Source organism: Phoca vitulina, unplaced genomic scaffold (genome assembly GCF_004348235.1).
Source record: "Phoca vitulina isolate PV1807 unplaced genomic scaffold, GSC_HSeal_1.0 scaffold22, whole genome shotgun sequence".
Classification (NCBI taxonomy): Eukaryota; Metazoa; Chordata; class Mammalia; order Carnivora; family Phocidae; genus Phoca; species Phoca vitulina.
In genome coordinates this window covers 26,636,768-26,662,333 of record NW_022589725.1, presented here as the reverse complement: position 1 = coordinate 26,662,333, position 25,566 = coordinate 26,636,768, and the positions used below count along the sequence as shown (strand labels likewise).

The 25,566-nt window shown below is 37.3% G+C and overlaps 2 protein-coding genes across 2 annotated transcripts in view; one reads left to right on the top strand and one right to left on the bottom strand.

The window, feature by feature from the left end:
• Positions 1-25,566, bottom strand: part of MACROD2 (mono-ADP ribosylhydrolase 2) — a 1,298,181-nt gene that overhangs the window by 1,256,512 nt on the left and 16,103 nt on the right. The window lies entirely within an intron of this gene.
• LOC116641625 (NADH dehydrogenase [ubiquinone] 1 alpha subcomplex subunit 1-like) lies at positions 6,618-17,361 on the top strand. The gene has a single exon (XM_032419414.1). The coding sequence runs from the start codon at positions 16,754-16,756 to the stop codon at positions 16,964-16,966; it is 213 nt and encodes a 70-aa protein (XP_032275305.1). The 5' UTR covers positions 6,618-16,753; the 3' UTR covers positions 16,967-17,361.

Genomic DNA, 25,566 nt, shown 5'->3' with positions numbered 1-25,566 from the left:
GGCTTACAAGGCTCCACAATTTCTGATCCTTTCCTTCTCCGATGTCTGTATAGCCTTCTCCTTAGATCATACGCTCATGTCTCACTGGCTTTTTTTCTGTTTCTTGAACATAGCAAATTCATTCTTGCCCCAGAGCTTTTACCATATCTGCTTCCTTTGCCTTGAATGTTCTTCTCTGAGATCTTTGTATGGTTACCTCCTTCTTATTCAAGTCTCAGCTTAAATATATTCTCTTTATAAAGAACTTTAAAAACTATCTAACCTAATATAGTACCCAGTCACTATTTTATCACAGTAGGTACCACTGCTTTTTAAATGTTTATATCTTTTATATAGTTTATCTTCCTCTGAGAAGTCAATAATAGGAATTTTGTCTTATGGGGGCATCCCTAGCATCTAGAACATAAACTGACACGTGGCAGGCCTGTAATAAATTTTGTTGAATGAAATAAATGGCAGGAACTATCATCATCCTCATTTTGAAGGTGATGAAACTGAGACTTCAGGTAGTTATACAACTTGCTCAGGCCAATAGAGGCAGAGATTGTTACATAAATCAAATCAGTCTAACCCAGAGCTTATACTTTTAACCACTATACCAAATTCCTTTATATCTGGGGGGTAAGGGAATATGAATTTGAAAACAAAAGCAAAAACAAAAAACCTTAGTCCAAGAACTTAATGCATCCCTTTTTACAGAGTGCCTGTTTTTAAAAGACTCAGCATGTTTGAATTATTCTGAGACCTATAAACCATCCATAGCTCTTAAGAAATAAATCTTATTCTTTGTGTCATGTGGGTATACTAAGAAGAAAGGAAAGGAAAGCTATCTTAGTTCTCATCCTCTACACAAGTCTACTAAGAAATAATTCAACAGTTTAAACAACAGGATACTATTTCAGACAATTTCTCATGGGAAAACTAAAAGACTCCAGATTATAATATAACATAATTCATTTTGCATGGAAACCATTAGAAGAACAGTCATGTTCAGTAATATTTCCTTTATGAGAATGAAACTGCAGTTAACACATATGTATATAATTTGGAATCAGAGTCACAATGCTCTGCACACCAAGGGATATGAGTAGATATTTATATTGTGTGAAAAGCTGAATAGCATCAAAATGGAAATACTCATAAAAATGTATATGAAGAAACTGAGCTAAAATTACCCAGTGGACAATAGACATTTAATGCAAAGTCTTCTAAAATTATTTTGATATGTCTTATAATGAGATTCTGGCATGTTGGATAACAAATTCTGTCCAAGCTTTCTAAGAAACAAGATATTTAATCACCTTAAAGGAGAAATTCAAGGAATAAAGAAATATCAAATCTTCACCAGGAGGAGGTAAACATATTTTTATAATTCTTAGGATAATAATAACAAAAGGAATATTAGCTTTCATGTTAGATTCCAAAACAGTGACTGGCAATGGCACAAAACCACATTATTTAGTCAGTGTTTTATCTCTTCTGCCCTCTTTCCTAGCCCCTTAATTTCCAATGAATAGAGTTGCAAAACATCATAATCAAATACACACACACACACACACAGTGAATATATATCACGGTCTTTTGTGGTTCCATACAAATTTTAGGATTGTTTGTTCTAGTTCTGTGAAAAATGCTGTTGGTATTTTGATAGGGATTGCATTAAATCTGTAGATTGCATTGGGTACTATGGACATTTTAACAATATTTGTTCTTCCAATCCATGAGCATGGAATATCTTTCCATTTGTTTGTGTTGTCTTCAATTTCTTTCATCCACATTTTATAGTTTCCAGAGTACAGTTCTTTCATTTCCTTGATTAAGTTTATTCCTGGGGTATTTTATTATTTTTGGTACAATTATAAATGAGATTGTTTTCTTAATTCCTCTTTCTGCTGCTTCATTATTAGTAATGTATAGAATTGTTGAATCACTATATTGTACATCTGAAACTAATATAACACTGTATATTAACTATACTGGAATTAATACACACACACACACACACACACACACACACACACAGGAACAAATTTAATGTATATAAGGCATGCTCCTGGAGAAGAAACCGAGGCCCAGATAATGAGTGCCAGGGCAGACATTATAACCCAGAATCTCTGATTCTCAGTTCAGCAGTCTTTCCTTCTTATCACAGTCACCACACAAAGAAGGTAGCACACAAGTACATATTCTTTGTGTCATTTTCCTTATTCTACCTTGCTCTGGATGTCCATGGCAATAGGAATGTTGAAAAATCTGAGTTTAAGCCACTTAAAAAAGTATTAAATGCTGAGAATTAAAAGGAAGGTGCTTGGTTTGTGATTTTAACCTACAAGGTGGCCATATAAGGCAATGCTCCCACCAACTATCTCTGGTGGCCGCTGTCAGAGACCAAAGTCAGATTAATATAAGCTGACAAGTCATTTTCTATGATCTCGGGTTCTTATTAATATCATTTGATCTGATATAAAATATCTATCTTTTCTCTGCAGATCATAGAGTCAGATATTATCACTCAAAAGAGATGGTTATGCAGAAAGTGCTAGTCGAGGGACAGAAAAGACGTGGCATCAGCAAACTAACTTGACTCAGATGCATGAGGATCATGAGCTCTACAGTCTGACTGACAGGAACACCAGGAAGAATGACAAAGGAGGTGAGCAGGCATAATGTTTCCCCTGTGTAATTTCTGCATGGTCGACTCACATACCTGTCAAGAAATTATATATCATTTATATACTAAAGCTATTTCTATCACCTTTGCTCTAAGGAAATATGAGAGTTTAGGTTAAAGATTATATGTATATAATACACAACTTCATTTCCAGTTTACTCATAAGCTTGTTATATAATTTTGGTATTTTTAAAAGAATTTTATTGATTTTGATATTTCACTAGGTATCATAACCAATATGGCTTCTTAAATGGCAACTGGGTTCTACTTGAGCTGATAAGAAAATTTAAGATTGATGAGAAGATACAGGGCTTGATATCAGCTGCACCAGATGTATTTCAATAAAAGAGTAAATAAAAAACTCATGGTCTACCAAACATTCACTGAATGCCTACTATGTGAAAAGCCCGGGAAGTTCCAGTGATAAAACACTACCATCAAGTTTTACAATCCACTTATGATGATTAAGCTTAATATAGGAGAAGAGATAAAGGCCTTAAGTGAATTATTACAGACAATGCATTAAGTACTGAGGAAGAAGCAGTTAATTTTAATTAGAGGTGAAAGCAAGGGAAACTTCATAAAAGAGATGACATCTATTTTGAGACGAAAGGACAAAGGAGGGTTGGAAGAGGTGTGGGCGGGGAAACAGAGAGAAAGTCAAATGTGGTGAGTGCCTTTGTGCCACATGCTATGCTAGAAACCTAATCTAGATGATTCTAATTAATCCCCCAATAATACTACTGTCACAGACTCCATTATTGTTCCCAATTATTCACCCTCATCCTTTTATCTTTTTCCCCATGCATTTCCTTCCATTAGGGGTGGATTTTATTTCCCTATCCAGTGATGTGACATCCACAGGGCAAAATGGTGCAAAGACTTGAATCGTACTTGCACAGTTGGACAATTGGACTTTTTACCATCCCCATGAGAAAAACAATCTTTGTATCTCACTGATCTCCCAAAGTATGGGAGACCTGTGGAGAAATCCTAAGCTGAGTTCAGTACCTGGAGGTGAGACCAGCCAATCCATAGATGCATGAGAAATAACATTTATTTTATGCCACTGAGTTTTTGTGGTTGTTGGTTACATTATTGTGCCAATAGCTAATTGATATACCTGTACAGAGTTAGGAGCTAAGCTCCACAGGGAAGAATTTGTTTGCCCAAGGTTACCTACTTAGTAGGAGAAAGAGCCCAGTGTAGAATTCTGGTGTGTCACAGACCTAAGTTTACATTCTTTATATCACAGTGACCCTTAATAGAAGGGGAGAATTAGACAGAAAGGTACTGCAAGGTTAGGGCAATGGAGGTAGGAAGAAAAAGCCCACCTTGGTTGAAATTGTCTAAGATGGTCATGGGGTTATTAGGAAGATAAATTTGGTCTAAATTTAGGAGTGTTTTGAATGTCAAGCTTAGAAATTTCAACTTCATTTTAAGGACATGAAAAGCCATCAAAATGTTTTGAATATGGAAGCAACCTACTAAAGTAAGACAATTCAGGAAGCTCCATTAAGTCCATACATTTAGTGGGATCACTCACAGGATTTTGCAGTAATGTAGGCAGTCAAACAATAGACACTAGATAATTATTTCTCATGTTTACGCCAAGATTAATTGTGCTTGCCCCAGTAGACACTCCTTATAGAACTGAAAGATATACTTCTATTTTAAACACATCTTCTAGATTGATCTAAATGTAAATATACTCCATGAGTTTTAACTTTCAATTTATTTCAGCATATCTTTCATCTAATATTTATCAATTCATTATGTGTGTATGCAGATGCATCCAGCAATTTGTAAATGTGGTTAAAAGAAGTTGCTTGGCAGCTGGGAAATGAATCAGTCTAAAAAAACATAACTCTACTGCCTTTAGGCTAAAACACTAACTAAAGGAGGAAATGACTATAATATGACAACTGTATCAACCAAAACAGCAAATTACTCATGATGAATGTTCAGTGCCTGGTTGGTGGGAGACCTTCCCCAAACCAACTGTGCCAAGGGCTTACAAAGAGGAAATACATATTTTTAAATTTACTTACTTCCTTTAACAAAAAGTAATTCACTCAATCTACTCAAAGCATAACTACATATGATATATTAACTGAATCTATTAGAAGTACTGCAATTTGGTATAAAGATCAATTAGGTATATAGTCATAATATATAAAGTTTGTGGTTTTTACTGAAGCCTAAGACTTACGAGTATCAAATTATTATACCCATCTTATAGTCATCACTATATAGGAGAAAAATATCAACAAAAGTTGATATTGTGGGCAAAAAGGGGCTCGGAAATGAGATTTTCAAGTAGAAGAGCTTATTTTTCTTTGGAATATGTAATAAATACTTAGATTCAGACATAAAATAGCTATTTTTTTAAAGTGTAAAAAGTATGAGCATTCTAGACAAGAGGCTATCATTTCCTCTTTATATTTTTTTATTTAAAGAAAACAAAGACAAAAAGAATGAATAAACCTAAATAAAAGAAACGTGTGTTAGAGCTGAACTTCCTTTTTCTGTGGTGAGACCGTGTCCTTACCAGAGAATTATATTACTTACTCTATAATTTTCTGGAAAAGTTTCCAAACAATACAATTTTGTTTCTCGCAATGATTTCCTAGAAATTCAACTATCAAGCGTGACTGTTTCAGGCTGCTCTGATTCTCTGATAATTTAAATTCCTAAACAAGGTTTCCCATGCAGGAAACCATGATTTGTGTTGAACGAGAACCCAGACTCCATGAGTTATAGGATCTGCAGCTCCTTCTATCAGCCTGAAAGGCATAGACCGGTTGGATTTCTGGGAACAGACTGTATGTGAGTGTTGGGGGTTCTGCACCACTGGATAAGGGGGAGGCTAAAAGATATCTACTCACCGACCAGCTTCTCTCTCTGCTTGAGTCTTATTACACTGATGTCCGAACCACATAGACTACAGTGTTTCTTCTAATACTCTGTCCTCTTGTAATGTTGACATATTAATATATACACATACGTATAAATTCACATATATTGTATATATATGTGCATGCTTGAGTGTGTGTGTGTATTTTTTTTGAAAGGTACTATCTTGGACTATGTATTTAGGGAGAATAATTACTCCTTCCTGCTTTATATATCATTCTGCTTTCTCATCTGGCTCCAACTAGCTTCAGCTAAGTCCACAGTTATTTCCACAGGTCAAAAGCCATGAAGGCACCTTTCCAAATCTCTGGCCCCTGGCTTTCTAGGAACCCAGGCAAGTAACTGAAAATCACCTCCCAATATCCCAGTGACTCAAGGGTCAGTTCTCCTACCTGTCTTCAATCTTTCCCCACTTCCCCAAAGCTCCACTTCGTTATCCTCTTGTTGGTCATCTTAAATCTTGAGGGAAATGAAAATTTAATCCTCTCTGCAAAAGGTTAGGCACTCCTCAGTTAATGAACAGCTATCCCTTAAGGGTGTTTGGAAATGTTAAACGAAAAACCACATGAAAGGTATTTGATATAGCAATCTGCTAATAACTTAGAGATTAGAAATGAAAATAAAGTACAGCATTTTATAAGATTTTTAAGTGAATACTTTTGCTTTAAGACCTAATATTTCAGTTTTTTAAAGGAAAGAAATATATGAAGTTCATTAATATTTACTCCTACCACCCACATCCAGTTTCACCTCCATCCCCCACCCCCTTCCCCCAACACACACACACAAACAGCCCTTAAGAGAAGGGACAGACAGACAAAAATTTTGATAGACACATCCTGAATAACTTGCTGATGATTGTGCAAGAAATAAACATATCAATTATGCAAAGAACTATAAAATTCCAAAACAAAACAGAAAAAAAACACAGTATAATTTCTGTATTTCAAATTTTACAGTACTTTAATTTGTTTACAGTACTTTTATTAAATTAACTATTTTTATTCAGCATAGAAAAATAGAGCTTTCATAGGCAGGTTAGTTTACATAAAATGAGGATTTCTAGAGTCGGTGCATATAATAATACTCAACGTATCTTTTTGTTTTAAATTTTAAAAATAAATTATGGGTTTTCATTTCTTACTTAATGAATGAAACTTTCATAAATCATCCAAAGTAAAGTTTCTTTCATTTCTTATTTCTTCATTTCATTTCATTTTCATTTCATTTCATTTCTTCTTGTCAGCTGACACTCAAGATTAAACATGGTTTTAGGACATGTTGCAAATTTCTTTTCAGAAACCAGAAGTAAAAAGGCTTCACCTGCATCTCTAAAAAACAAAGCCAATTAATATGCCAGGTTCCTTTCCCCCTCCGAATATAATGGAGCCTGTGCTTAGAGCAAAGCTAGGAAGCTGGTCCCGCTCATCAGCATATTATAATGCCTCCTGACAGCCTCACACACTCCCTCATCAACATCATACTGTTTCAATTACACATTTTTTTTTTTACCCACTTCACATGTTAAGCCACCTTCACTTCTATCTCACCTAGAGCTGCGGCATTAAATTTAACTACATTTTTCCAACGATAGATGGATTTTCTGCAAGTCAGAAACTGAAAAAATCACTAACATTATATTGTTCCAGGTCACAAAAGAAAGAGGAAAAAGCGGGAGGAGAAAGAACCTTGGTGGATTTTAAAGAAACAAATAATCCCTCCCCACAAAAGCCTGACCCTCTGAACCAATGGCAGAAAGAATTAAGAAGTGGCTGCAGCACAGGATGGGGTCCCTCTGCCAATGAAATGGAAATGGTCTTTTCAAGAAATGTTGGAGCCTGCTCACTCCCCTGTGATCATCCTACCAGTTCTGCTCCACCTTGCAAGGGTAATGAAGCAAGGTCTTTGATTCTGCCAGCAAACCATTGGAAAAAAAACCAAAAAACAAAATAAAGGATGGGCCTGAAAAGATGAACTTTAATTTAGCAAACACCATAGAGACATGTCCCAAGACAACTGCCACCTCACGTAAAAAATGTTTTCGGTTTAGGTCATGAAGAGAAATTTCGATACAGTAAAGCAAAATCATTCCAAAAGAGCATGACTCTTAGGATGCGGCTGTTTTCTTTGGAAAAACTCTAAGCCGACTAAAGGAAAACTCCCTCATCTCACTACAGAGTCCACCTTTCAGAAATAATTATAATTGCATGAATATGTAGTGTTCAGAGAGCTCAGTTATGAGAGTAAGTTTTCATAGCAACAGAGCAGGTTGGAAATCAGAATGTAACAGATTTCTTGGTGTTTGGATGATTTATGAAAGTTTCACATTCCCTTCCTCTCAAATTGACATTTCATCCTGATTGGTTAAGTATCATTTTTCTGTTTTAGCAGCAAAAGGATCCTGAATAATGCAGTTGCAGCTGGATTGTCTTTAAGTGAATTCCAAGTTGTGTGATTTCTGTGTTTTCTCACTCTCAGTTTATGTTTAACTTAAAAAAAACTACAACAAAAATTGTTCCCTTTTGTCTCACAGACCCTAAACCTTACTTTAAAATCTGTAAAAAACTAGAAATCTTGCCTTGTTTTGGTTCTCCTAAGGCTCAGAAAGCTTGACAATGTCTGAGCGGATAGGACAATTGGAAAGAGGGCCATATTTTTTCTCCAGAGGTTCTGGGCATTTTGGTGCAACTTTATATCCCAATAGGATGTTTGCCAACATCTAGATTGGAAGGATGTGAGGCAGACCAAAAAGTGCAATCTTAGCCCTATTGCTAACATATCAGTCTATAATTTGAGACTATAATTCTACCACTGACTATGTAACATTCCCTTTTTTAAAAAAAATCAATGCCAAAGGTATTTAAAAATAATAATATTTCCAATAACTGAAGCCTTCAAATAGAGAAATTTTCAAAATCATCTTAGATTTTAATCACAGTTTGTCACACACACCCCCCTCCACAAACACACTACATATTTAGTAAGAGTCTATTAGGGACTAGGCATATGCTAGATTCTGAACTTCAGTGGAAAGCAAACCAAACTGTGGTCTCTGGGGGAAAACCAACAGTAATCAAATAATCAGATAAAGGTAGAAATTGCATATATAATAAAAGCAACAACGGAGAGAGAGATACACACGGCTATGAGATACTTCAATGAAAAATTTGACCCTAGTCAAGGAGGTCTTGAAAGAAGATTGGGTTGATCTGAAAGATAAGTAGGAACTGACCAGACAGTGAGGGGAAAGAAGAGCATTTCAGGAAGAGGAGATACCATATGCAAAGGACCTACAGTGGGAGGGAGTGTGATAAACACAAAGAAGAGGATACTTTTTTTTTTTTTAAATCCAACATGCCTAGAGAAAAAGGGTGAACAAGGTGGAAGATAAGACTAGAGAGAGAGTGGAAAGCCACACCTTGTAGGCCATGTTTAAGGGTAGGACACAGAAATGAAAATAAGAATACTATTATAGGCCATATTGAGAGTTTTTGTTGGAGGTTACAAGCAAATGATGTATTACAAAGATCACTCTGGCCACGGTGAGGTGACTGGATGGGGAGATGAGCTGGGGGTTCTTAGTATGCAGCAGGCTAAGCAGCAGTGTTGAGAAGTATACATGATGAGCTCAGGGTCTGCCCCACTGCAGGAGACCTACACGAGCGGCCTCACTCTTGTAGACATTCATCCTCTCTCCTCCACTGCCTGAACACTTTTCTTAAAGCACAACTCTATGGAACCTTCCTATTTCTGTCCACTTGCCTCACCTTTAGAGCAACAGGTTCAGACTACGCTGGCCCTCAATAGCTGATACAGTGACTTCAACCTACTTCTTAGCTCACATCTCTCCTTTCTATTTGTCCAAGTTCTTCTCTATCCAAAATGGTTTACTTATCTCCTTGTTTTTGTTTGTATCCTTGGACCCACTTGGGATAACCTTTGTCTCCTGCTTTGCTGCCTCTCTTTACACTTGTGTTCTGGCCTGAATTAACCTCCCACCTTTGTCCTTTACTTTCTAAATTCTGCCCATCCATTCCCATCCAGATTAAATACCTTCCTTGTGTTCTGTTAAGAATTCCAATAAAGATCGCTCAGTTTCTTCCACACGCATTTCATGTTATTTGACAATTAATCATGACTTGTTCTGTGCTATATCAAATTATTAATTGATAAGAGTTGTCTTTAGCTTTTCATATGTATATGCTTTATTTCTTCATCTAGCTAATAAGGTGCTGGTGGCAAGGCACATGCCGTGTATTTCTTTCCTTCTGCCTTTCTTAGTACCGGCACAATGCTTTGTACATTTGCAGGTTGTCAGTGGATAAGCATGGCTTAAAGTTTGCTCTGAGATATGCTTTACCTTTACCTATGTCAGTAGGAAGGGGTTTTGGAGGTCTACACATACTCTAATCAGATTTGCAAAATTCACAGAGTAACATGTGGCAAAATTTCCAGAGTAATATCAACCGTGACTCTCCAATAACTGTGGTTTCACCAACAAACAAAAAAGAGGTTTTGGAGTCACAAATAATATGGATTCAAATCCTGGTTCACCCACTTATGCTGTAAGAGATCTTTAACCAGTTCCTCATCTCTCTAAGATTCTATGTCTTCATCTGAAAGATGGGGATAGCCATAGCTACCCAGCATACTATATGTAAAGATGTAAGTCTCAGTGAGCACTTAGAAAGCTGTGTGGTCATTACTGTTCGCAAAAAAAGTGAATACTTTCTCCTCAACTCTTTTTATCACTTCTACTCTATATATGTAAATGCATTTCATGTGCAAGTTCAGACAAATGCACGCACACACACTTCTTTTAGTCCTTCCTTTAGTCTCATTTTGTAACTGCACTGACTTCTCAAATCTATCATCGTTTTTTTTTTTTTTTCTTTTCTCTCTTTCTTTTCTTCTTTCTCTCTTCCTTTATTTGATGAATACCTAACAATAAGACTTTGGAAATCACAACTGGAAAAATACAACCACCATTGACAACCTTTTCAATATACGGTTACATTATTGAATGTAAACAGGAAGGGTAAGAACTTCTACAAAATTCCCTTTTCTATTGTCCAGTAATCAAACATCTCTGTACTGAGCCATTAATCCCTCTATTGTATTCTCTTCCCCACAGTCGAATTGAGTAAGATTAGAAAGCAAGAGAAAAAAAAACAGTTGAGAGATTAGGAGACAGTGACAATTCAAACTCACAAAAAGTTTCTGAATGCCCAAGAAACAAGAAAGGTTGGCCTTTCTCATTAAAATCTTTTTGAATTGGTGCAAAGTCTGAAACCATCATGTAATGTTTATTTGTAACTTTTGTGTACTGAGGTGTGGAAAAATAGTCAAATCAAGATTGGCCCCATTTGATATTAGCTTCTCTAAAAGTCCCAACAAGGACTAATCACTTAAAAAAAATGTAGGTATGCAAGGCATTCAATATGTATCAGGTGTGAGAAACAGAAAGAGAGAATGATAACCAATTCCAATTGTCAGTATCTATCACTTTTTAGATATGCAATATTTAATGTCACATGAAAACAAGCAAGCGCTGCTATAAGGCTGCTTACTAATAAATCTATTAATTTATTTTAAATAACGCATACTAATTTTTATGTATCACTGGCATTCAGATACATAAATTCCATTAAAAAGAATTTCTCTATATGGAAGTGTAGGAATGAAATCAATGTGTATTTTTAATCCAAAGAGATAGACGTTTGACTAATTTATGTGAGTCTAACCTGGGGGCATATTAAAAAAATAAAACCCTCAAAATTTTAGCAAAATAGACCCAACCTTGAAAAGATATATGTAAAAATTCCCTGAATCTATTAGTCTTTCATTATTATTGTTATTTTAAAGAATTCTCTAGTTTCATTAAACTTCTGACATGAAAAAGTGAGTGTTTCATACAGATGGAAGAGGTCTGGGCAGCACTTGAGTAGCCAACTAAAGGTGGCTTAGCTAGCTCCAAAGTGATTCCTATTAGAATGAAAAATAAATAGACTAAGTGCCAAACTCAAAAACTATTCTCTTACAGAGATAAACTGTAAGTGCTCTACAGAAAGTGAAAACAGCTCTCTGGGGAATGCTTGGGATTTGGGCAAAAGAACAATGCAACTGTTTCAGTAAGTCAAGTGGAAATACTTGGGGGAAGGGAGGAGTTTAGGAGTTACCAGAAAGGGACAGAAGACTTGCCAGAGAGCAAGGCTAGAGCTATGGACCCCATTTAGTTCACTGACCATGCAGACAAAACTAGGTCAGTTCTGATAGGGAAACGAAGAAACCTCATGATGGATATGGACCCCATTTGTAACAGGGAGGCTAATTATATTTGTTAAGTCTCTGGCAATATACCTAGTCTTAAGATTAATAACATCTTTCACTGTTTCAAGAAAAATGAGTTTCTTCAACATGACTAATAATTCATACACTCTGCTTTTGCAAAACCTATATAATAATTAACTTGGATGTTTCTAACTTCTTCAACAACACTGAAAATTATTCCTCAAGAACTACAGAATGAAGATGAAGACATGATTCATTCCTCTTTTCTTTCAATTAAAAAAAAGCTGAAATTGACGTCAAAAGGATTGTTTAGAAGTTGTAATTATGCTTTAGCAAGAGACTCCAATAAATCAAAGATGGCTGTCTATTCTGAACAAACATCCAGGAAGAAAACTTGTGACCCACTCCAGAGAAATCTGAGCAACTTTCTCAATTCTTAGAGTACAAACAAGTCTCAGCTCGAATTTATAACCTGGTACTAAACTTGGGTATAATTTAGGAAAAGATAAAAATGATTGCATGCTCTCTCTCAATTTTAACTCCAAAATACTTGGTAGGAAAATCTATCCATTTGGGAGAAGCTAATATGGACCCTCTCAGACAGATGGCAGAAGCTGATTAATGAGACTGTGAGCCCTTAGGTGAGGAGCCTATGAGGACTCCACTTTTAAAAAATAACTGTATGCCTAGATGTGGAGGCAGAAAGTGGATTATCAATTATGAAAAATATTTACTGAGCTCAATGGCATTTGTTTGTTTAGAAAGTTTTTTTTATATATATACTGGCAGTTAGAATTAATGAATGAGTAGGTAAAAGTAGTAAAAATGAAACTAAATAATATAAAAGTGTAATAAGTTGCACTGTATGGACACAGCAACAGAACACAAAATGGCAATGAGGAGAGAGTGTCCCAAAGAGGTAGAAACTAGGGTCAAACCCAGTATGTCAAGAAAATTGTATTTCTGAATCATGTTAAAAGATACCTTAACTTTTAAATTTTCCCTGAAGGGAGTCTCTCAGTCATAATATGTAAAAATCTGAAACTTGAGCTGCTCTTCTATGAGTATTTATTGAAGCAATAACTATTTTAGGAATTCTACATATATGGCAATGAACCCCATGCTTATCTCTTTTTCCCCATTATACAAGATGAAATTGCAAACCAAATATTTACTGCACCCTTACTGTGAACTTGATTTTTAAAATGCTATTTAAGGCATTAAACTTCATGTTTTACAAGTTCAGTTAAAGGGGCTTATTGAATATTTATTGACTGTCACCAGCCCAAGACTGAGCAAATAAAATGGGAATACATGTTCAGATGGGCAGGGCTTCATCCCCAGCCCTAACACATGCTGGGTTTTCCTATTGATTGCGGTATCCATTTTTATCAACTAAGTATAGCTGAAGCCTCTGCTTAGGCCATTCCAGGACTTCTTTACTTCCTCATTCTCAGAGGCAGTCAAGTTGTAAATTTTCTTCTGACTGATGCTGTCCCTAGATTTGTCCTATACTAAGTTTCTTTACATTAGATCCAATATCACTCAGCTCAGTAAAGAGCTATTTCTAACTCTGTCTGGCATGAAGAAATATATAAATGGACATAAATATAGCTGATCAATTAAGAAATGTGTTTATAAGGTGAATTTTAGACTATAACATATTTATCCAACTTCAGAAAAAGTGGGGTTAGACTCCAGTGAATTTCCAGAAAACTGGATTTTAAATGTTAAAGGTCAAAACTTCTAATTGTTAGAACAACTTTAGAGCAGCATAATCCTAAAAGATACTATAATATTCCTGTTAAATAATCAGAGTGTAATGTATATTATACATTAATAATGGAGTCAGTAGGTATCATAGTATGGTTTTTCAGCTTTCTGGTTACTCCTTTGGGATCCAAACATCAGCCCACCTCTAGCTGCAGGCAATCACCCTTTACTAACAATACTCTTTTCCCTATTTATTGCTTCTAATTTGTGGAAGGTTGAGAAATTTGATGCCAAGCCTATTTAATTTGAATCTAAATACATATAAGTTGAATCAGAATAATAGCCTGAGGCAATCTCTAAAGAGGAGACTCTGAGGATTTAGAGAATATTTGCTTTTAGACACCCAAATACCCTCTTTACTTCATGTATGAGTGTGTGTATGTATGACAGAGAGACCGAGAAACAAAAAGAGATTTGAGTGTGCATATGTGTGAGACAGTATGTATGAACGTGTATCCTAGAACCATGTGTAAGAGACTTTGCCCAAGCCAGACTCCATGCTCCTCTCTTAGGGATGTCTTTTAGAACCAAAAAAACAAAAAAAAACCCCAAAACTCTAAAGTTAGAACTTATTCCATAAAAGTATCTTAATTTTTTTCAGTATTTTGATCCATATCCCCCCAATTAGCCCTTTCTTTTAAAGATACAGAACCCAGAAACACATTTTTAAATGAAAAAATACATTCCATTATAACTAGAGACGAGTCTTGAAAACTGATTTGAGGCTCTATATTTCTCTACATAATCTTGGTTAGGACTGATGTAGGCATCTGCCTTTGCCCATTTCTTCTTATGATGGATTTGCATGCTAGCAAGAAGGTTGTCTTGACGTTTGAAGTTGAAGACTTGGCCATAAAACAAAGTAAAAACAGAATGCTCATAGGAGCCCCACGTTCTAACCAATAATGCAAACAAGTCTTTCTCAGGCAATGCAGATGGTCACTAGATAAGAAATGGCCATCATAAACTGTTCTGCAGGAAAGCCTGAACTGAAAAATAACAATATATATTACTTTGACATGTACCTCTAATTAGCAATGGGCTCATAGGCAATCTCCTAACAATCTGTTTCCATGTTCTTATTTATAAAATTCAGATAATAGCAAATAGGGAGTCACCAAGAATCAGCAAACTACAGTCCCCGGGCCAAATCTGCTTGCCACCTCTTTTTGTAAATAAAGTTTTATTGGAACACAGATGCATCCCTTCATTTATATTGTCTTTGGCTTCTTTCACACTACAGAGGGCAGAGCTGAGTTAGCTACAAAAGAAACTGAATGGTCCACAAAGCCAAATACGTTTACTATCTGGCCCTTTACAGAAAAAAAAAATATCCGCCCCTGGTATATATTACACTATAAGGTTGTCAGGAAGATGAAATGTCATAATAAACAGTAAATTGACTGAAATGCTACCGCTAGCTAATATTGATATGCTTAGTGAGTTTCAGGTACTGTGGTAAATGTCATACATGTCATCTCATTTAATCCTCTGAACAATCCTAATGTGTCTGTTTTATAGATGAGGAAACTAAAGTCCAGAGCTCAGTAATTTCCTAAGCATATGCAGCTGGTTACATGAAAAGCTAAGGCTCAAATCAAGGTTTCCAAATCTAGAGCGTTCTTCACCACTAGGCTATATTGCCTTCCTATAACTAGAAATTTCTAGTTGCTAGACATATGAGCATTTTTATTAACTCGAATGCTATTATTAGCATTGTTTTGATGTAGAATCTAAGATAATACGGATTTGCTCTATGTGTGAACTGCTAACGATAGAGAGTTCATCTTTCTCTTGTGTGGGCCCATGACTTGTTTGAATAGTTGCGATGACCTTCTTCCCTATCATATTTACATATATGTAGTTTGGTTACAAGTTTCCAGTCAAAAGTAAAAAATGTGCCTGCTGAGTCTGAACACAATACTGGTAGAAGCAGGGAATTCAACTCTGATCTTTGCGCCTGTGGTGAGTGAGCTTCACGGAGGAAGAAACTCTCACCCTGGAAGGGGCTCAGCACCGAAAGCTACAGTAAAACTAAAAATCAAGACAGCTCTAGGGAGGCAGGACAGAGTGATACATTTTCTCTACCTAACAGAAACACAGTCCCAGCCTTTATACCTTCAGAAAGAAAACTGAGAGTCTTCTGTGGAAATGTTAAGATGTAATATATATGTAAAAAAAAAAAAATACAGAATTCTGTGCAAATTTTTTCATATTTAGAACCAGTATACCTTGGTTCTAATGCAGGGAACCTCAACAAAACTACTGGACCCTGTCCCTATGGGTCTCCTGGGTGAGGGGTAGGCTTTTGCTCTCAGTGCTCTTCCATGAAAGCTTCTGGACTCTGCAAAGATCAGGAAGCTCATTCCACATGGCTGCCACCTCAGTCTTTTAGAGGCTGATTAGAATTACGATCAATCCTACATTGTCACATGTTTCAAACGGAGAGGAATAAACAAATGCATATAATCTCACATCCTCTTCTTTCACTCTTGCCAACCCTGTCCGTCCTGTCAACTGAGAGAAAAAAGAGAATAAAAAGGAAAGAGGGGAAGAAGAAAAGAGAATTTGTGCCTTAGATCTAAATTTTAGCTCCTAGATTTCTGCATCCTATTTTGTGAACTCCGTATGTAGGGTATCATGTATTTATTCTCCTTATTTCAGGCAGCTTTTCCACAGCAGCACCAAATAAGTTAAAATTAGAATGAAACCTGAATTGAAAGAGGAACCTTTCAGCAATTGTGCCCTGCAGTCTCCTGCGCTGCTTGCTTTCTGCCAACAAAAGGAGATCATCTGTGATGAACTCTGGAGACAACCGGAGGGACAGTGATAAAGTCCATTTAGGAAGAATAAAGCAGAGCAAACGGGGAGGCCTCTTCTGCCCAACCAAGTTTATCCCAACCAGTTTGAAAAGAACTGAATCCGAGAAATAAGCTTTTGGTAATATATTTTACAAAATCAATACTCACTAAACAGGTTCAAACAAATGACAAATAGAGTGCTACACTGTTGAGGGTGGAAGAAAAGTTTCCCTGTTTTTGGAGGCCGGGTCACCTTTACCGGACCCGGAAGGCAAGGTTTGGCTCTGGCAACCGCGCTGCGATGTGGTTCGAGATCCTGCCCGGGCTCGGCATCATGGCCGTGCGCTTGGTCATCCGTGGCATAGCCATGGCGCACATCCACAGGTTCAGTAAGGGGGGCAAGGAAAAAAGGGTTGCCTATTATCCGTATCAGTGGAGTTCGATGCAAAGAGATAGGTGGGTCTTTGGAGTTAATCGTTACCATGTGTCAAAGGGTTTGGAGAGTATCGATTAAGGAAGCATTTTCCTGATTGATGAAAAATAACTCAGTCATACTCCTCTACCCCTTCTAGAAGGTTATGCAGTGTATTAATGTAGTACATAATAAAAACAAAAAAGTAAAAAAAAAAAAAAGTTTCCCTGTTTTTAAACTCTCAGAATAAGTAATAATGCCCTCAGTTGCTGAAAGTCTTGGAAGACAGAGGCCACAAGTACTAGTCCTCATTTCACAAAGAAAGTAAAAACGGGAGGCTCAGCATTTACGTTGAGGAGAAGAAATAGTCATTTGCTAAACAAAACCGTTAGCTGTCAGTTTCACTCACTTGAATTCATCTACCAGCTTTTAACCGTATGAGATATTTAACCAAAATAAAATAGAGAATTTTAATATTTAAAATTTGTATTTCTATCAGGTGGATTCCAAAAAGAGAGAGAGAGAGAGAGCAAGGAAACAAAGAAACAAAGAGACTTCATCTCACGGGGAAAATATGGAAAAAATATTTGAAGCAAAACATCTGGAATCATTAATAGTTGAGTTTGTTTTTAAATTCATATAATTTTGACAATAAAACAACGCTATGGATAAATTTAGAATTAAAAGGACTAGATAAAAATTGAAAATTCAAATTGCTACTTCCCCACACATTTGTATTCCCACTTATTTCTGCCAATTTGCCTGAAATGTTCTGAAAGTGTGACCAGAGAGAGTATTTCTTTATATTACCCCTATAACAAACTGGATGGCCTGGTCTGTAACCTTCTGACTGCCAGGCCCTCAGGAGGTCACCAAGAACTACAAGACTAATGGAAAGTTAATTAAAAGGCAAAGAAACTAAAGAAGACAGAAGAGATGCCTGACATCCGCAAAATCTGGCCTGGGGGGGTATGGGCCTATTAAGACTACATTATTCATTCAATGAAGACTTACTCCATGTGTATATTCTGTGCTAGTTTCACCCTAGGCACTGAGGAACATTAAAAATAAAACCAAAGCAACACAAGAAAGAGTTCCTGACTTTTGGCAGTCCATCTTATGATTGGAAGGAGGAGGGACACAATGGTAAGAACATGAATCATTACATGCAGTCTTGCATTTAACTGGTCCTGACGACAAATGCCATGAGGGTCCAGAGCAGCTTTATGAGCATGAGCTCCAGGAGGTCAGGAAGAACCTTTGAAACCTATGGAATTGGGCTAGAGGTAGAAGAAGAGACAAGATTTGAATAGATGCATACCTTTATTTGGGTTTCCCCTTTTAAGAAGCCCTTGAGATAAGCTTAGATTACAATGGTCACGGTGGGGGGGGGGGGGAATAAGGAATAAGGCAGAAGAAGGAAAGGGACAATCAAGAGTGTGGTTATCATGTCAGATACCACTGAGGATAACTGAAGCCCGATGCCCCTTGAGGAGTCTGAGGGTCACACGGTTCAGAATTGCCCTGTCCAGGAACTCTGTCTCTCTCCAAGAGAGCTGGAGTATTTACACAGTGGGAAAGGGAATAAGAAGCTGAGGGACCAAAAGGACCAAATGCCTGGAACTCTGGAATTAGGAATGGGTCCCATATTCAGGGAAAGCCTAGGGGTGCCCTGCAGACTTTGTTTGGCCTGTGGATCATTTAGTTCAATGCTGAGCAGGTGTGTTAACATTAAAGAAAATCTGGCCAAGCCTTAACTCAGATGGTCTTGTGCTAGAAGAAATAGTAAGAAAAGAATCTACTACTAAAAATTTCCCATCTTTGGTTGAGAAAAATGAGATTCAGAGTTCATTAATGTATTGTTTTATGGCATAAAACTAGGTTAGAGCACAGCTGGGGAGAAAATCCAGGTCTCTTGCCTCTTAGCTCAGAGTTCCCTTTATTCAGCCTCACATAAACCTCACATTTATTTGTTGGGACTTCATAAAGCATGGACACAGATGATCTGTTAGCAATATAATTTATTATTAATCATTGTCTCATAGTAATGCACTTGCTGATTCTTTCCTTTAATTCTCAAAATAAAGAGAAGTATAGTGCATGGCCTTCCCAGTCAGCAATCCACTTGAGGCACATGGATAGGAGTCAAAAGGGGTTTCAGCATTGTTTATAATAGGAAAATATTGGAAACCACCTAATCAACCTTGATAGGAAAAAGAACACATAAAATATGGCATATCTGTAAGACAGAATTAAATACAGTAGCTAAAAATGAATTACAGCTAGATAAATCACTATGGAGAGGTTTCAAAATATAATATTGGATGAAAAGGTGAAGAAACAGTATAATCTGTATGACGAGGCCTTATGTGTACATTTAGACACATAAAACTATAGTGTATAAGGTTTATGGTTATTTCTAAATCTGTGGTAGAAATATAAAAAATATAGTCTAGAAGGTTTTATATCCGGCTGTTAGTAGTGGTTGCTCTGGGCAAGGAACGGGAAAGAGGAAAGGAAGGAATGGGATTGAGGAGAAGAACTTTGTCAAAAATGTGTTGGGTTTTTTTTAATTTAAAAAACAATGAGTGGAAATAAAGAGGCCAAGATATTAATCATTTTTTTAAATTATTGGTAGTTGATGCATGAGCACTTGTTATTTTTCTCAGTACTTTTCTGAGCTTAAACATATTTTTAAGTTAAACAAATAAAGCTTTCTAAGTATCATCATCAACTTTCATAAAAAAGGCAAGGAAATCAAAGAGAAATAAGAGCAATAAAATTAACTCATCTATAAGCAAATGTCCATGCCTAAGGAGGAGATAAAATCATAAAATTTATGAGTGCAGAGCTATGGAGTGGGACCACCTAGTCTGAATCCTCACTCCACTCTTACCAGCTGTGAGATCTTAGGAAAGTTATTTAACCTCTCGGTGTCTGATTTTCCTCATGCATAAAATGGGGATGATAACAGAATCTATCACGCAGGGTTGCTTTGAAGATAAAAATGAGGTACTATTGCAGGAGTATCTACAACAGGGCCTGATACACAGAACTCAGTGACATACAGAACGTGATCATCAGCCTGCTTCATGAGACTGCCTGACACGTTCTTTACAAGGGTATTTCTCTTTTCAGTGAAACTACCTTTAATACACTGATATGATCATTATAAGAAGACATGATTGCACTAGCTCTCATCCACAGCACCAACGCTTGCTTTACAGCATCAAATATTAATAATTTGCAACAGCAAAATTCCCATTCATTCATCTAACAAATAAGGTAAAACCTCATTATAATGTCACTTACTGTACAGTGCAATTCAGCCCAAGAGATTTCTCTTGGGCCCAGCTAGAAGGATTTAATTACTGGATTACCAAGAGGACTTTTCAGTCAAGTGGCATCACCCTATGAGGCAAGCTTGAAGGACACAGTTATCAAGAATCCAACAACATATTTTAGAAGTATAGATGTTGAAGAGCTGACAGAACATACAAGACCTTAAAAAGCCTTCAATTTAGACTAGTCAAGATGGAATGAAAGTACGAGAAGGTGAATAATCATGGAAGCCCTACATTTGAAATATCAGAAAGTCATAGGTAGAAAGTATCTACAAAATATATGTGGATACCAGTGACATACAGAAATGCAAAAGATAGAAAGAGAAACCAGAGTGCTTTGTGGCTATCAAAATCATTATTTATATACTTCTGTTTTGTCCATCCATTGCAAAGGTAAAATTAATGACATTGTTTTCCACTTATATTTCGTACATTTTTAAGCATCAGCATTTCAGTAGATTTACTGTTTATCTTGTCAACTGTAGGCCTCATGACCACAGTCTCTCATAGAAGGCAAGTAAGAAAGACGAGTCGGAGTCTCAAATTTTTGCCATGCTACAGGATGTATTTTTATTAATTGGAAACTCCACTCTGAAGTTTGAGACAAGGGCCCCTAGGCCATCAATGATAAGCCCTTTCTCCAGGGAGGAAGAAGGAGAGACTGCTCTGGCAAACTAGCTCACTCACTAAATGCATGTGTTTGGTATGTAGATTATGACTGTGTCAGAACCCAAATCAGCATGCATCAGAAAGCACCAACATTCACTGAGGGAAATGTATTTTACTACTGTAAGCAATTTAGTTGCCCAATTTAAATGTATTCTGTACAACGTGAAGAGAATGGCATAAAATAAGTACACATATCACAGATCCCCTTCCCCCTAAGCAAAGGTTTTGGCTATCTGGCACATCTATCACAGAAAAACAAATGAACACCATATGGTCTAACTGTAAAAGAACAAGCTTATCCATCTACATCCAAGAATAACTGAATAGCTGAGTGATATTTAGCTTTACAAATGGAACTTTTGTTTTGCCTTAGGCAAGATATTTAAGATCTAAAAGTTCTATTAAATTTTTGAAATAGTTCTATAAAACTAAGTATATAATATCTTATAATTGAATACTATATGGCACCTTGTTTAAAAATAGTACCTAGGACCTTTATATGAATATAAGATGCTAAAAATAACTTTTCTTCAAACTATAGCGTATGAGTACATATCCCCCCACGCAAAAGTCATGGTTAAATCTCTTCTCTCAAAAAATACCTATAAGGTGCCTTTAATGCAAGAACAAGTTAACCCTAATTTCCAGATTTAAAGTTCTGTGGTAAAACTGGATCCTTCTGGGAAAGAAATTAGTTTTCACATAGGTACAAGGATACATATTATTAGCATGTATACTTAAGCATATTTCTGCATAAATATAGTTGTGAGACTGATGACTATTTTATATATATATAGTTCCTGACACCGAGCTTCTAAAACCCCTGGAATTTCCTAATGATGTGGGTGATAGAAACATCTGTTGTTCATAACAAGCCCCTTTTAACCATACCTGAGTTTATAACTGATGGGGTGATGTTTAAATAGCTTCAGGATGGGAGGATTGGTCACCAGAGATACCATGTGATTAGAGGGTTAAAACGTTCAGTCCCACCCTCTGGAACTCCAAGGAGGCAAGAGGAATTGGAGATCAAGTTAATCACCAGTGCCTTGTGATTTAGTTAACCATGCCTACATAAAGAAGCTCTAAACACCGGACTTTAGAATACTTCGAGGTTTACCGCACTGGGTACTGGGAAGCTCCATGCACTCCATATCTTGCCCTCTGCATTTCCTCCATTTGACTGTTCCTGAATTGTATCCTTTACAATAAACCAGTAATAGTAGGTAAAGTGTGTCCCTGAGTTCTGTGAGCTCTTCTAGCAAATTATCAAACCTGAGCAAAGAGTCACAGGATGCTCAATTTTTAGCTGGTCGGTGGTGAGAAGGCTGCTAGCCTCAAAGCTGCCTACAAAAGGAAAAATTATACCAGGACAATGGAAAGTACCTGTGGTTACTAAGAAGGTAGTCAATGTTGGGGGTGGGGAAGATGACAAAACCAAGCAACTACCGAAATCAGTGTGTATTCTGTGAAGGAGTTGTCTTACTTTGTGGATCTATGTCATCAGCTTCCTGAAGAATCTTCACTAAAATAGATCGTGAAAGTGAGTAATTTAGGGGCACGGTCTTTTGTTTTGAATGCTGCAAGGTAGAAGAACACGTTTAGGTTTGTATAGGATTTACAGCTCAATGTAGAACAGTCACAGATGGCTATATATGATCCAGATACACAATGAGTTATGCCCAAGGTAACAGCCAGCAAGCATGGTATATTGGATGAAATCTACTGTAAGATCTGTTGAGTCTGAGAAGGGGGACTGTCCAACTCCCCCTACAAATGTCACATGGAACATTCCAGATGAAACAGTTTATATGCATCATATACAAGCCATGTGGGAATGGTTTTATGACAATTGGGACATCCACCCACTGAATATGCCCATTATCCAGGTCGGGGTAATTCTGCATGGACATCCACTTACTGCTGCAATGGCAAGCAACAGTCTGAGAAGCCTCATCAAATTTACTGTCTCAGCTTCTTCTCATGGGTCTTACAGATGCTAATAAAAATACTAGATTAATCAACAAGAGACTGCAAAGAGGCAGAGGGAAGAATCAAGGGACTTTTCCTAGCAAGGGGGAAATTTTTTTAAATGGTTAAGAAATGGGGTAAATATAGTAAACATTGATAATGGTGAAACAAAGGAAAAAGAAAGGGGAAATTTAAGAATGGAATCCTGGCAGGGTGGAAATCTTTTGATGGTTATTTTTTTTAAAGATTTATTTATTTATTTATTTGTCAGAGAGAGAGAGCACAAGCAGGGGGAGCTGCAGGCAGAGGGAGAAGCAGGCTCCCCGCTGAGCAAGGAGCCCGATGCAGCACTCCATCCCAGGACCCTGGGATCATGACCTGAGCCAAAGGCAGAGGCTTAAGGGACTGAGCCACCCAGGCATCCCTCTTTAGATGGTTATTAAGAAAAAGGATGAATAACATGGACATTGATGAGGTTGAAACAAAGGTCTTAACAAAGCACTACTAAAGACTGGGTGGACCAAAGGAGCTCCCTGCAGTCCTCCAACATTAAAAGGCCTCAAATGAGTCTACATATTCTAATTTAGAGGAGTTTTAAAAGCCAGAAGGCAAAGATTACAGCAAAAAATCAGATCTGGAATGGCATGGGGCAATAGTCAAGCAGATTAGCCAAGATAAAGACTGACAATAAAGGTAAGGTTCCCTATCTCAACTCTTTACTGGGGACCCAAGGCCTTATATATATGAGGAGTTAAAATGGTCAGAGGTGAAGAGAAGTTACTGGGATCCCTAGATAGGAAAGCCACAAGAACTGTGGTACCAAAACTCACTGGTTAAGCCTGGAAGTAGACTACAATTAGATTTAGAGAATATAAAAATGTAAAGGATAGGATTATGAAAGTTGGAATATTTAAACAGGATTTATGTGAAGAAGTTGTACCTTGACCTGAATGTTTTATGGGAATGGATATGATGTCTGGCTGAGGAACACTCTTCATATCTCATATTGTAAAACAAAAACCTGTTAATGAAATCCTAATGGAGGCTACAGTTAGAAATGTAAGGGTTGATGGGATTAAACTGACTGTCAGAGCAGAATATTTGGTATGTTTGAATAGGCTACTTATGAAGTGGCTGCATGTCTACTATCTGAATGTATTACGGGGATGGACACTGTATCTGTCTAGGGAATATTTTCTCCAACCTAGTATTATAAAAGAGAAGGCATATAAATCTGTTCTTCAAGCGGTATTAATTGGACCTACTAAATGGGAACAGGTAAGATTGCCCAGGCCCACATGGTATAGATTAGAACTAGAGTGCTGATAAGGACAAATTCTCTATAAAATATCCCAATGTGGACTGTGGACGGGAGCTTATGGCAAAAGCTAGTGAATCCCTTCCAGAGACAGCTATGGGACTTTGGACTACAGAACTTCCCTTTGAGGGAAAATTACTAGCTTGCTATTAGACATTAATTGAAATTACCTCTATGACTGAAGGACATAAAATAATCTTGAAGCCTGAAATACACATAATGTGTTGGATAATGTTAGAGAAATTCTATAATGGGGAGGGCAGTGCCCAGAAGAGTTCCCTAATAAGATAGAAATGGTTTATACAGGAACATGCTACAGGGAGAATGCAAGGGGAAGATATTCATGAGCAGGGAGCTTCCTTTCCCCTAGGATTAACTTCAGAACTGCATGAGGAGCTGCCAAATTCTCTCATCACTTGGATAGTGATAAACAGCTCTTAATGAACCAGCAAAGAGCCGCTTAATGTGTGGACTGCAATTCCAAGGTGAATGGACAATATTCTGTTTGGAAGGCAACCACTCTGATAGAAGAAGGTAAAAACACATCAGTTTGGTGCTGCTTTATGATAAAAAGCTCCTTTGTTTCTGTTTTTTACCAACTAATGCCCAATAGCCAATGGCCTGGCATATGGTCAGGCAGGAGGGCAATGGAAACCTGGTCTATTAAAGAGATGCCCATATGGGGCACTGCCCTGTGGAAATCACTATGGAAATCTGAAGTATGCATTAATGTGGGACACATCAATGCCCGTCAGAATAACCCCCTTCCAGGTTCAGAGGGTAATTGGAATCAACATGCAGATATCCCTGTACACTCCCTTATGGTGTCCACTTGGCTCCATGAAATGAGTGAATATAGGGGTACCTGTAGCAATGCAGAGATGGGCTGAATTTAGACATATTGCTTCACCCTGTGAGGCACAAAATGCCAGTAAGAATTGTTCTGTCTGCCAACAAAAGAGACAAGACTGCAGGCTATACGGCAGGTTCCCTGGGGGAAGCCCCTGAACATAGCTGGCAAGTGAAACTGATGCAGGTAGCCCTTGGGGGTTATAAATGGGTCTTAAAAGAAGTAGACACTAACTCAAGACTGGGTTTTGCTTACCCAGTGGTAGATGCAAACACTCAGAGCACTATAAAAGAACTGGAACCAGTAGACAGTATACCAGTTCGGATCACTGAGTCACATTTCTTCAGACCAAGGATCAGCCTTTACAGACTATAATATCCAACAATGAGAAGAGAAATATCTTCCCCAGAGTAAGAGTTTTAATAGCTAATTGCAGGGGCGCCTGGGTGGCTCAGTCGGTTGAGCGGCTGCCTTCGGCTCAGGTCATGATCCCAGGGTCCTGGGATCGAGCCCCGCATCGGGCTCCCTGCTCGGCGGGAGGCCTGCTTCT

Bases quoted from the DNA above. Each gene is read 5' to 3' on its own strand.
- LOC116641625 (XM_032419414.1), top strand. From the start codon at position 16,754: ATGTGGTTCGAGATCCTGCCCGGGCTCGGCATCATGGCCGTGCGCTTG.